General features: G+C 37.6%; 1 protein-coding gene across 1 annotated transcript; it reads left to right on the forward strand.

Annotated features, from left to right (window-relative positions):
- Positions 1-2,278: 2,278 nt before the first annotated feature.
- Positions 2,279-12,679, forward strand: LOC18424947 (G-type lectin S-receptor-like serine/threonine-protein kinase LECRK1). The gene is given in 6 exon segments (XM_088849469.1): positions 2,279-3,227; positions 3,229-3,611; positions 3,614-3,780; positions 3,783-4,027; positions 11,988-12,324; positions 12,327-12,679. Coding segments are annotated over 6 exon segments (2,298 nt in total). The 5' UTR covers positions 2,279-2,303; the 3' UTR covers positions 12,569-12,679.
- Positions 12,680-14,699: the final 2,020 nt, after the last annotated feature.

The following is a 14,699-nucleotide window of genomic DNA, read 5'->3' on the forward strand; positions in this document are numbered from 1 at the left end:
GCGCAATACCCAACAACACAGACCAAGGAAAACATGTTTTAAAGTTAACCTGAGAAACATCCACCGTACATCCCCAGTAAACACTAATAAAAATCAATAGTACTTGGGCCTGCGATTAATCTCAACCATCAATTTTCCGAGCAATGATTTCATGCAACCGTTATGATGCAATAACCTTAAAAAACTATCTTATGGCTATTTTTTTAATCCAAATTTTGAAATATACGCTCTTTTTATTCTAATGAAAAATTACAAAAAAGAAAAATTTGAAAACACATCCTACAAGTATTTTTTTAGCCCAATTAACATAGGCCGTTCATTTTGGTGAGATGCTTAGACCTAGCCTTAGAAGGATTTTTTCATTTTCATTTTCAATTTTTTGGATGGCATTATTATCATTAGATGAATAATGTTAAAAAAGGAAAAAATGATTTTGAGTTTATAAAGGCTAAGATCTTGAAATTCACAAAATGAATGGTCTAGATTTGTTTTTGGAGGGGACTAATTCAAATTGAACTTTTGTTTTTTGGGGATTGATTATTGAGATGAAGAGAGTGTGTGTGTAAAATTTGGGGTCGTACAAAAACCACAAACATGGTTTTCTAGAAGTGTCGTTGCATTATACTATGATACAACTGTTGCATTAGATCATTGCTCCAAATTTCCAAAACAAAAGGTGGATGTCTCATGGTAAATGAACCATGTACGATACACTACAAATATATGTTGTGCTTTCCAAATCCAAAAGTTAACTCTATATTGTTTTTTTTTAGTACTTCAACAAGTAAGGTTGCAACTTTGCACAAACCACAACAAAAACTAAAAGGAAAATTTAACAAAATATACATAAAAAATCAACAATTTGACATTTTACTCATATTTTTTTATTTAATTCCAAAATACCTATCAAAATACTCATGAATGTGCCTTAGAATAGTTTGAAAAGGATAAATCGCTATATTATGGAAAATTGGATGTATTTCGACAAATTTCTCAATCTGAAAAGTGAAAGAACAAAATGTGATATTGGTGGCAATGGATCAAGACCCGATTGTTGAGGATTGATGTCTTGTATACTGAGGAAATAGATTTGTCAAGATAGAGTCAAAAGGACAACGGAAGGCCGAAGGCCTGAAGGGCTTGAGGGCCGGAGGAGTGTCCGGCGTAGGTAAACTCGGTTGACTTGGCCCCTGCGGGGGTTAGGGAGCAGTAGCCCTTGAGGAAAATTTCGGATATCCGTACATGGAATTCGATATATTTGGGATTCGATATATATCTGTACTTGGGGTATTTCGGTAACTTATGCCATTTATCTGAGACTCGATATATATTGTTGCGGCTCGATATACATTGTTAGGATTCAATATATATTGTTGCGATGGGGGGTTCATTAAAAAAGTTAAGGGAAAAACGCAGTTTTCTTTGGAATCAGAGAGAACAGAGAGGCGTGAGGAAGATAACTATCGTAACTCTATTCTCCATTGCCAGTAAGGAAGCTCTCATCTCCCGTGGACGTTGTCGAATCACATATGTCTATGTATTGTGGTTGGTTGTCTCTTTCTTTTATGTTTGTTTCTTGTTTCTTATTTTCGTGGATTGCTTTCGTTTCTACGCTAACCCTGTACCTAACGGGTAGATCCGACTTGGGTCCAAGTATGGGTCTAAAAATTGGACCCTAATGGTCAGGTCCAGGTCCAAATCTTGGACCCAAACACTATTCAGGTCCAGGACCAAGTATGTCCAGGTCCATTCAGACCCGACCCCGACCCAGACCCAAACCCAAACCGAAACCGAATATTCTTGATATTTAAATATAGTTATATTTATTTAATACATGTAAATATTTAACAAATTCATGAAATATTTTTAAATATTTTTGAATATATAGATATTTTGATTTTTAGGTCGGGTCCGGATCTAGGTCCAAGTCCCACATTATATTTTCGAGGCTCGGTTTGGGTCCGATTCTAGTCGGATCTGGGTCTCATAATTATTTTGGAGTCCAGGTCCGTGTCCGGCTAGACCTGGACCCGACCTGACCCGTTGCCACCCTAGAACGTGTACTAGTGGATTTATCCATTCAGAATAGACCCGCTTCTCTCCTTGCTAAACCAATTCCACACGGTAGGGCTTGACGTGTTGACTACTGGCTCCAAACGGCAAAGACCCATTTTTCTACACATTTTTGGCAGATCACCAGTTAGTCTAGTGTACTATTTACATAGATTTACTCCCTCACAGATTTCTCCATGATCAAGCATTACGTAAGAAACAACTTTCTTGGCTGCATTTCTACTCCATCAATGGAATCCTTTCTGATGCTGCTGCTTTTCTCAGTCATAATTTCTTTCTCCTCAGCCCAATCACAAAACATAAGCTTGGGTTCTTCTCTCTCTGCTACCCCAAATAGTAGAGGCCTCAGTTACTGGCTCTCACCTTCGGGTAACTTTGCCTTCGGTTTCTATCCTCTCAAAGACCCCCAACAATTCTTAGTAGGAATTTGGATGCCGAAAACACCGGAAAAAGTCCTGGTTTGGTGTGCAAACAGAGATGGTCCTCCCTTTTCAGTTGGTTCTTTTATCACTCTATCCATGAATGGTGGACACATCCTAAATGACAGTCAAGCCCAATTAGAACCCATACTCCTTAACTCAGTACCGGCCTTTTCGGCTTCCATGCTCGATGAAGGTAACTTCGTTTTATACAATTCTGCTTCTCGGGTAATATGGGAAATCTTCGATTCCCCAACGGACACCATTTTATCAGGACAGACACTGAGTACCATACTCAGCTCTAGTGTATCAGAAACCAATCACTCAACCGGAAAATACCAGCTGATAATGCAAATTGATGGAAATCTTGTTCTTTACTATCTTGCGGATGGAGCAAAGACGATCCCCACACTAGCCGAAGCATACTGGTCTATGGAAACATATGGAAAAGGGATTGGTGCGACTCTGAATTTAGCCCAAGATGCCCATCTGTATCTGCTTGATTCAAATGGTTCCAACATAAAGAATATCACTAATTCACAAGATCGAAGTTCTAATTATAGAGCAAGGCTTGAACCAGGTGGTAATTTCCAACTGTTTTTGCAAAATTTGGAGGGAAATGGCAGCTCCATTGTATGGTCTGCTCTGAATGAGCCATGTGATGTTTATGGGCTGCGTGGGACTCTTAATGGATGTTACACCAACCTGCTTATGTCCCCCTGGTTTCGTACTTATCGACCCAAATGGGAATTCTCAGGGTTGTCAAAGGAACTTCACTGGAGAGGATGATTGCAGAGTTAAAGAAGGAATTCAGAGCTGTATGATGTTTCCAAGGAAGAATATAAATTGGGCAGATAATGCTGTCGATATCTTATCAGCAAGTGAAGAAGAATGCGAGCAAGCTTGCTTGGATGATCGGGCTTGCATGGCCATTCTGTTTGAAAACAATCAATGCAAGAAACAGCCTCTGCCTTTAAGGTATATGAAGAGGATAACTGGAAGTTCAGTGAAAGCTTTCATCAAAACAGCAGGACAAAATTCTTCAGCAGGAATCAATGCCAGAAAAGAAGGTGAGGATCGAAATATTCTACTAATTATTGGGCTGATCCTAATGCATTCTCCATAATTCTTGTATTGATGTCGAGTTTTCTTTACTATAATTCACATGTTGGAAAGCACTACCAGAAGCTCATGAAACAGGTTAAAAATTCCCCAGATGAGGTGAACCTTAAGTCATTTAGCTATTCAGAGTTAGAGAAAGCAACTCAAAGGTTCAATCAAAAGCGTGGTCTGTGTACTTACTCTCTCTCCCTTGCAACACAAAAGTTGCTGTCAAAAAGCTTGAGAAGGTGATTGAAGAGGGAGAAAGAGCGTTCCAAACAGAGATGAATGTGATTGGAAAAACCCATCATAAAAACCTTGTTCGTTTATTCGGTTACTGCGACGAAGGCTCTCACAGGCTCTTGGTTTATGAGTTCATGAGCAATGGGTCACTTGCTAGCCTTCTCTACAAAACAGAGTCCCCACTCGATTGGATATGAAGGGTTGGTATTGAAAGAAAGACCTATATAATCTTTTGCAGGGAAATACAAATTTTATTTTATTTTAATAATAATCACCCTTTATAATTTTGACAACAAGATTACTCACAGATGGTCTTATTACAAACAATAGAAATTCCAAAAATAAATGACACATTAATCAAATAAATCTCAACTACTTGATGTTATTCATAAAACCTAATATTGTGTTTGAGAATATAAAATAAAAGAACAAACAATTAAAAGAAAACATGCCGGAGATTACCTCAATCGGGCTTTTTACACCCCACACCAAGTCACCACATCCAATGACGCGGGATCAACGGTCTAGCTTCAATCTCAAACCGAGAAAGCAAATTTCGGCTACACTAAGTAACCACCTTTAAATCTCCACAAACCTTAACTCCAAAATAATTGAACTCAAACCCTAATTTTCCCAACCCTTAGACTAGATCATGAGAGAGAGAGTCTCTATGTTGGGGTGTGCCCCCTAAGGTCTTTTTAAGAGAGAGAGAGTAGAGAGAAAAATTAGAGAGTAGAGAGAGAGAGGCGTGGCCCCTTAGGGAAGAGAGAGAGAGTTTATGGGAGAGAGAGAGGTGTGTAGAGATGGGGGGAGAGCACCTCTATTTATAGTAAAATTTAGGTCTAGGGTTTCTTTAGGGTTTCCCATAGTTTGCCTCTTTCTTGAGAATGAATATGGACCATTGATCAAGGTGACGTGTGGGGTGAGAGATCTGAGCCATTCATTTCGTAGATGGGCCATCAATATTATGGAAGTTGCATGAATCATTATCCCCCTTTCCTTAAACCATTTTCCCAGCAATATATTTAAATAAATTAAATCCATTAAAGATATAGTGCATACTATAAATTGCATATTCCATCTCATATTTTCCATAAGAATATTTTAATAATATCAAGTCAAGATATTCCTTCAACATATTATATGGTCAATATTTCCTAATCAATATTTGGCCATATGCTACAAGATATAGTTACCATATTTAAAAAACTTGAAGACAAAGCAACAAGAGAATATATCCAAGGGTGGGGCGTGCCACCCATGTATAGTATGTGGGGCCCCACCTAATACCCACATGATGGGCCCATGTGCACTATGGGCTCTCATGTATTTTTTTAATAAATATTTTAAATTTAAATAAAATGAATTTTAAAACATTATAACTTTGTAAATTAATAACTTCATTTTTATAAGTCCAAAAATAAGAAATAAAATATCAAATGACTTATAAAAATTCAAATAATAAATCTAAAATAATTGAATAATAAAACGAACACAATTAAATTAATATGATGGGAAATGGATCTGGTTCAGAAATTCAATCAACGATCACGAGGTATTTCACCTTCAACTGTGGACTACAGACCACACTTTCTTTATCGAATCGACCTAATATTTTTCATGACCCATAGTCCAAGTAGGGGCTCATTAGCAGGTCACCAAAGTCTGGTCGATGAGCCAAGGAGTTGCAATCCTAGTCTGTGGATTACAGGTCCTCCCCTAGAGAGAAGTCAAGGTCACCACGACTTGATGCGACCACATCTCTATGGCGCCTAGGGGCATCTCTCGCACATGCATACGCTTCACCGAAAGGTGGATATCTAGTTTTCCCGAACGATCTGTCTATATACATGCCGTGTGATAGAACAATGATGAGGTTTTGACACCTGTCTCTATAGGCCTACCATCACACACAAGGGTCACACAATCCTTCGGTCATTCATCTAGGCATAAGTTCCGACCTCATCAAGGGCTAACCCAAAAACCCTTCTCGGTTTATTTTTTATGCTCAGGTACCTTGGGTTTTCCATCCGACTGATCAAGATCGGCAAGCACAGTCCGGTATCCACAAATATCATTTGCTTAGTATGGTCTTCGACGGACCACCACTGAGTTTATGTTCCACTATAATAAATGTTTTTTATTACACACTCATAAGGCTTTTAAAGGCCACATAAACCCAACATCTCCCACTTAGCCTTTGAAGGCCTTACATTCTCTCTTTCTCACTTTCTCTCATCCCCATCTCTCTCACACGTCTTTCAAAAATATTAGGGACAACTCCCTTAGTCAGAGGGTCTACAATCATCAAATATGTAGATATGCAGCTAATCTCGAGGTCTTTCAATCTCACCTCATTTATCTGGTGATAGAACTGTCGCTTGATATGCTTGGAATTCTTGTGAAATCGAGGCTCTTTAGAGACACAAATAGCCGCTGTATTGTTGCAGAAAATTCGACCACCTCACAATATACATGTTAGAAATTAAGTTTCTTAAGCCTCCTTAGCTGCTAGACAGCATGCCATATACTCGGATTCCATGGTGGACAAAGCCACAATATCTTGTTTCTTTGACTTTCAAGAAACCTTCTTTGACTTTCAAGAAACCGCACCCCTTCCAAGCATAAACACATACCCAGATGTAGACTTCGTATCATCTGGATCAGCGAGATAGCTTGCATTTGAATATCCCTCTATTGCTATTTCAGTTCCCCCCTTATATATGAGCGCATAGTCCATAGTCCCTTTTAAATATCTGAGAATTCTTTTTACTGCTTTCCAATGCTCCTCTCCTGGATTGCTTTGGAAACGGCTTACCAGACTCATGACGAATGACAAGTTAGGCCTTGTTCTCGTCAAGGCGTACATAAAGAACCCAACTGCGCTCCTGTATGACACTCTCTCTATGGTTCTTATATCTATGTCTTCGGTAGGACATATTTTATTACTAAGCTTCGTCTTTTTGTCAATTGGGGTTGACATGGGCTTACACATACTCATATCAAACTTTTTCAGTATTCTCTTACAGTAGGTTGCCTTAGAAAGTTGGATAGTCTTCTCTCTCCTGTTTCTTATTATCTTGATGCCCAACACATATGAAGCTTCCTAATATCCCTTATATCGAAGTGTTGTGCAAGGAAATTTTTCGTCTCTACTACTAGGGCAATTGAGCTACTAACAATTAGCATATCATTCACATATAACGATATAAAGACCACATCACTCCCACTGAACTTTTGATATATGCAATAATCATCATTATTTGTAAAGAACCCTGCAAGTGCAAGGGTCTCTTGGAATTTTATGTACCACTGTTGCGATGCTTGTTTCAAGCCATAAAAGGATTTATTAAGTTTGCATACAAGGTTCTCTTTCCATTTCTTCTCAAATCCCTCAGGTTGGGTCATATAATTTTTTTTTTCTAAATCCCCATTTAGAATAGTTGTTTTGACATCCATTTGATGAACCTCAAAGTCAAAATGTGTTGTTATAGCTATAAGGATTCAGATGGATGGAAATTTGGCAACAACGGAAAATGTTTCCTCATAATCTATCCCTTCTTTCTGAGTGAAGCCCTTTGCAACCAACTTAGCTTTGTATTTTTCTATTTTTCCTTCAGAGTTCAACTTTTTATTGAAAGTCCACTTACAATCAATGACCTTACATTTTTCAAGTAGGGGTACTAATTCCCATACATGGTTTTGGTTAATGGAAGCATACTCATCTATCATAGCTTCTACCAAGTATTCCCTTTCAGGACAGGCCAAGGCTTCACGGTGAGTTCTAGGTTCTGAATCTGGATCTTCCCCAACTTTATCAAAATGTTGTCCAAGGTAGACAAAATGTTCTAGGTAAAGAGGTGGTCTACTAACTCGGTTACTTCGTCTTGGTTCAGGTAAATGTTCACTTTCTTTAGGGAGTTCAGAAACAGGTTGGGTTGGTTTAGAAGTTTTAAGTTTAGGGTCTTGAACTACATCCTTGTTTTTGGCCTCCTCATAAAAGTTAGCTTGTTTTCTACTCATCTTTGCTTCAAAGAAGTGAGTATCGCGGCTTTCAATAACCGTACCAGTTTCAAGGTTGTAGAATTGATACTCCTTATCATGATCTGGGTAACCAATGAAAATGAATTTGACAGTTTTGGGTTGCAATTTGGTTCTATTTTGATGTGGGATAAGGACATGGGCTGAGCAACCCCAAACTTTCAGGTGTCTAAGGGAGGGAATACGACCTGTAAAAATTTTGCGAGGAGTAAGTGGGGCAGCTTTTGTGGGAGTCCGGTTAAGGATATAACATGCCGTTAATACGGCTTCTTCCCAAAACTCTAATGAGAGATTTGCATGCCCCATCATACTCCTTACCATTTCCACTAAGGTCCTATTCTTTCTCTCAACTACACCATTTTGTTCAGGAGTATAAGGCATGGTGTACTGATGGATTATCCCATTTTCAATGCACAATTCTTTGAAAAAGTCAGATGAATATTCCCCCCCTCTATCAATTTTAAGGACTTTAATTTTTTGGTTGGTTTGATTCTCTACTTGGGCCTTATATTTTTTGAATTTTTCTAGGGCTTCTGATTTTGCATGAATAAGGTACACATGGCCATATCGCGAGTTATCATCTATAAAAGAGATAAAATATCTTTTCCCGCTTTTGGTGGTCACATTCATAAGTCCACATATGTCACTATGAATGATTTCCAATATACTAGTAGCTCTTTTTGCCTTGGTGGTATTTTGCCTTATTAGTTTTCCTTGCACACAAGACTCGTACACTTTCGATAAATCTCTTTTATAACTATGAAGAATCTCATCCCTTTTTAATCTTTCCATTCGTTTGATATTAATGTGTCCTAACCTCATATGCCATAGGGTAGCATCTAATTCATTAGGGGACGAGACATAAGCAACGTTCTCTTTTATTTCAATGGTAAATAACCCGTCTACAAGTCGTCTAGTCATGATTACATCTTTCCCTTTCTTGACCACCACTTTTTCCCCAATGAAAGTGGTTATGAATCCAACCATAGACATCTTAGGAATTGAAACCAAGCACTTCCTCATATCAGGAGCATAAATTGCTTGTTTTAGGATCAATGTGCTCCCACTCTTTAGTTTCAGCTTAAAATCTCCAACTTCAAGTACATCAGTCTTCTGATTTCTTCTCATATAAATATGCTGTTGTCCTGGCCCTATGGGAGTGAAAGAACGGTAACCTTCTTTGGTGTTTGTGATATGGGCTATAGCCCTCGAGTCAAGAAACCAAGAAGCTTGTTTGGGGTCAGCTAGCATGGACTCGAAAATTACATATGCCAATTCCTTGTTAGTTCCACCAAATTTGTTGAACCGACAACTATTGGCTATGTGGCCCACCTTCTTGCAAATGAAATAAGTTTGAGTATCTTTCTTTGCTCCCTTATTTCCAAAATCTCTTCTTTTGAAATATCTTTTCTTCTCAAAAGTATTTCTTCCTTTTCCTTTCTTAAATTTAAAAGATGATTGAGATTTTACCATATGCACAACATCCCTTAGGGTTTGTCTTGAACTCCTCCTTTCTTTTTAAGATTTGATGGTCGTGATGAGTTCCTCCAATTTTGGCGCCTTTCTTCTCGCAGAGATGGGAGATATGAAAGTCTCTCACGAATTAAGAAGAGAATTCATTAAATGAATCACTTTCATAGATTCATTGGCTTCATGCCTCTATCTTCAAAATCTCTGACTAGCGCACGAAATACGTGCACATGATCTGCAAACTTGGTACCTTCTACCATTTTTAAATCATTGTACCTTCTCATAGTCATCGTTTGCTTCATGAGAGAGGGTTCAACATACTCTCTTTCAAGTTAATCAAAAATCTTATTTACAGTATAGATTGACTCGTATTCAAAAGTATATAAGTCAGTCATGGCACATAAAAGAATGTGCTTGCATCTCAAGTTCCTCCTCTTCCAGTTGGCGTACTCATATATGATTATTTGATATGAGTCGTCAGTTGGACGATGAGGTCGGTCCTCAAAGAGTACCTCATGCAAGTTTTTTTCATAGAGCACAAATTTGATTTTTTTTTTCCATGACGCAAAGTTGGTCCCATCAAACATTTCAGTTTTCAGGATCTCAGAGATGAAGGTATGAGTAGCCATTACATTTATATTTTCAACCAAAAAAAAAAAAAAGAAAAAAAGGAAAAGACTCTTAATGGCAATCAAGTAAAACTAACTTTGATACCAATGAAAGAAAGACCTATGTAATCTTTTGTCGAGAAATACAATTTCTTTTTTTTTTTATAATAATTATCGCCCCTCATAATTTTGGCAACAAGATCACTCACAGATGGTCTTATTACAAACAATAGAAATTCCAAAAATAAATGACACATAAATAAAATAAATCTCAACTACTTGATGCCATTTATACAACTTAATATTGTACTTGAGAATATAAAATAACAAAACAAACAATTAAAAGAAAAGATGCTGGAGATTACCTCAACCGGGCTTTTTACACCCCACACCGAGTCACCAATTCCAATGACGGGGGATCAGTGGTCTAGCTTCAGTCTCGAATTGGGAAAGCTAATTTCGGTCAAACTTGGTAACTACCCTTAAATCTCTACAAAACCCTAACTCCAAAATAATTAGGCTCAAAACCTAATTTTCTCAACCCTTAGATTAGATCATGAGAGAGGGAGAGAGAGTCTCTATGTTGGGGCATGCCCCCTAGGGTCTTTTTAAGAGAGAGAGTAGAGAGAGAAAATCAAAGTAGAGAGAGAGGGGCGTGGCTCCTAGGGAAGAGAGAGAGAGAGTTTATGGGAGAGAGAGAGGTATGTAGAGATGGGGGGAGAGCACCTCTATTATAGTAAAATTTAAGTCTAGGGTTTCTTTAAGGTTTTCCATAGTTTGTCTCTTTCTTGACATTGAATATAGAACATTGATCAATGTGACTTATGGGGTGAGAGATCTGAGCCATCCATTCCATAGATGGGCCATCAACATTATGGAATGTACATGAACCATTGTCCCCTTTTCTTTAAACCATTTTCCCATCAATATATTTAAATAAATTAATTCCATTAAAGACAGTGCATACCATAAATTGCATATTCCATCTCATATTTTCCATAAGAATATTTCAATGATCTCAAGTCAAGATATTCCTTCAAGATAAGATATGGTCAATATTTCCTAATCAAATATTGACCATATGCTACAAGATATAGTTACCATATTTGAAAAACTTGAAGACAAAGCAACAAGAGAAGGTATCCAAGGGTGGCGTGCCACCCATGTATGGTATGTGGGGCCCCACCTAATACCCACATGGTGGGCCCATGTATTTTTTTAATAAATATTTTAAATTTAAACATTATAACTTTGTAAATTAATAACTTTATTTTTATAAGTCTAAAAATAAGAAATAAAATGTCAAATGACTTATAAAAATTCAAATAATAAATCTAAAATAATTTAATAATAAAATGAACACAATTAAATTAATATAATGGAAAATGGATCCATATGGTTCAGGAATTCAATATACGATCATGGGGTACTCTACCTTCAACTGTGGACTACAGACCACACTTGCTTTATCGAACCGATCCAGTATTTTTCATGACCCACAGTCCAAACAGGGGCTCATTAGCGGGTCATCATAGTCGATGAGCCAAGGAGTCGCAATCCCAGTCTGTGGATTATAGGTCCTCCCCTAGAGATAAGTCAAGGTCACCACGACCTGATGCGACCACATCTCTATGGCGCATAGGGGTATCTCTCGCACATGCATATGCTTCACCGAAAGGTGGATATCTAGCTTTTCTGAACGATCTATCTATATGCATGCCGTGTGATGGAACATGGATGAGGTTTTGACGCCTGTCTCTGTTGGCCGACCATCACACACAAGGGTCACACAGTCCCTCGGCTCATTCATCTAGGCATAAGCTCCGACCTCATCAAGGGCTAACCCAAAAACCCTTCTCGGTTTATTTTTTATGCCCATATACTTTGGGTTTTTCAATTGACTGGCCTAGATCGTCAAGCACAGTCTGGTATCCACAAATATCATTTGCTTAGTATGGTCTTTGAGAGACCACACTCCGACTGAGTTTATATTCCACTATAATAAATATTTTTCATTACACATTCAAGCCACATAAACCCAACATGTATTGCTCTAGATATAGCTCGAGGGCTATCATATTTGCATGAAGAGTGTTTGACCCAAATCATACACTGCGCCATAAAGCCCCACAACATACTTCTTGATGACTTCCTAACTGCCAAGATATCATATTTTGGTCTTGCAAACCTTTTGAAGCCCGAAAAAACAAGGACTTTTACTGGGATTCGGGGCACTAGGGGATATGTGGCTCCTGAATGGTTCAATAACCAGTCGCTAACCGTCAAGGCAGATGTGTATAGTTTTGGGATCATGTTAATGGAGATCATATGTTGTCGAAAAACTCTGGAGTTAGGAGCTCCCGAGGATGAAATTTATTGATTGAATGGGTTTATAACTGCTTTGAAGCTGAGGAATTGGAGAAATTGGAAAGAGTGGCTGAGACTACGGGTGTTGAGAATAAGAGGTTGGAGAGAATGGTGATGCTGGGGTTATGGTGTGTGCAAGAAGAGCCTGCATTGAGGCCTTCAATAAAGAAGGTGGTTTTGATGCTTGAAGGTACGGTGGACATACGGCGTCCCCGAAGCCCAAGATCTTTTATCAGCTCGACTTAGTTTCAAAAGAGCCATGATGAAATAATTATAGATTGATAGTGCTTCATGATTTCGACATAATTGTCTGAAACTTTATACTTAGTTTCACTCAAGGAAATCAAATACACTAGATTATTGTCCATCCATTACATTTGAGTTCTCTCTATCTTTTTAGGCACTTCTAGATTTTTTTTGGGGAAAGAAAGACATGATTCTTGCAACTGTAATGCATACGTTGTGTGTAGCCTCAACCTAAGATTGAGATGAATGTTATTTCACTTAAGCTTATATTTTTACAGATGATGTGTTTGTGATAGTGCCTATCATATATGTAGTTCTGAAATAAACATGTTATTTCAGTGATTTAAAAAATATTTATGTATAATTTAGTGGTTACCAACATTTTCCCATATTTTGATTCCGACGAGTCCCCCGCAGACAATCATCACCTGTTATAACAGATTTTAAAATCGTTTCTCAACCACTTGTCTCATACAGATTATGAATTGCCCATTATACAATACACTAGCAGAGTGTGATAGACTTTTCAAATCCAAAATTTCAGTGGGTATAGAATGCTTCCTCCAGATCATATTATCTGGACAGCTACTCCTTTGGCTGGAATAGCTACTTAGGCAGGAATTTCTTGATCTGAATATTTTGGGGTCCACTGAAGAATCTTTCTAAACAATAATTTTGATTTTCAGCTATGTATAGTGCATTTGATTTTTTTTATAATTTTTTTTTTAAACTGTTGATCTATAGGCCGAAGAAATTATATCCCCAAATTTGAGGGCCTAAAAGTGCTCCCTGGTAGGGTTTTACAGCAGAGAGGGAAAGCAGGAAGTGCTCATGTGGAGCCTAGAAATTTTTGACATTTAAAAAATGAAGAACTATGTTAGTATTTGTATTTAATATTGGAGGCTTGCAACTCATATATATCAAATATGGTTCAAAAAATTGATTTAGCCAAGGTACTTGCCCCTTGGCGAGCCGAGTGACTCGCCGAGTCCAAGTAACTCAATTGAGTGAGGCCCAGTTTAAAAAAAAAAGGGCAAAAAATGTAGTTATATATAATAAAGTGTTTCTTTTGGTTGTAGCTACCATCGAATGACATATTGGTTTAGATATCCATTGGAATGCCTCCATCTAAGGGTATGTTTGACAAAACAATATCTAAATATTCAACTTTTTAAAAATCTAAATAAAGGTATTGCCCCGTTTTTTATATATCTAAATTATATATTATCATGATACCGTATGTTTTGTGCACGTTTTGACTATTAGATCTCGCAAATTATCATTTTGCAAGGAAAATTTGCTAAATAACTTCATAATATCACCTCCCCAAGCGTTATAAGTACCTTAACTTGTTTTTTTGGAGAGAGAAACGTGGGTTGAAGAGTGGGAGCTCTTTTGTAAAGAAGAGGAATGAAGACAAACATAGAGAGGATTGGGGGCCAAAATTGAGAGTTTTGCAATAAAACCCTAGCACCACTATTTGGGCTCGTGTTGGGTCGTTTTCTCTTGATATTTCTTCAAGGCGACAATTAGTCGAAGTAAGGAGTCTTCCAAAGCTCCTAATGCGGGAGGTGAAAGGCTAAGTGAATCAAAGAGTAAAGTAAATCAAGTTGAAGAGTCTACATTCAGATTCATTGAAGATAAAGTATTGATAATGACATATAATTCAATATTCTATTAAAATTGGATATTTGATAGTGGAGCTACCCATCACATATTCCCACATAGATCATGGTTTGACTCATATGAACATGTGAAGGAGGATCGGTATCCATGGGTAACAATTATACAAGGTGGTTGAAATGGGTTCGGTTCGCCTAAGAATGTTTGATGGGATTATTAGGACATTTAAAGATAAAATACATATACCGAAACTAAATAGAGTTTGATTTCCCTCTCTTCTCTAGATTCGAAAGGTTACAAGTTCACCGGTCAAGGTGGAGTAATCAAAGTATCCAAATGGGCTCTAATTGTGATGAAATGAGTCCTAGTTGTGAGCTTGTACAAGTTTTCAGAAACACAATTATAAATGATGAATTGAACTTGGTAGTCGAATGTGAGGAAATTACATTTCGTCTATGGTATAGAAGACATATGCGTGATAATGGTATGGAAGCCTTGATAAAGATGA

Source organism: Amborella trichopoda, chromosome 10, assembly GCF_054954075.1.
Source record: "Amborella trichopoda isolate Santa Cruz 75 chromosome 10, AtrichopodaSantaCruz75HAP2 v2.0, whole genome shotgun sequence".
Taxonomy (NCBI): domain Eukaryota; kingdom Viridiplantae; phylum Streptophyta; class Magnoliopsida; order Amborellales; family Amborellaceae; genus Amborella; species Amborella trichopoda.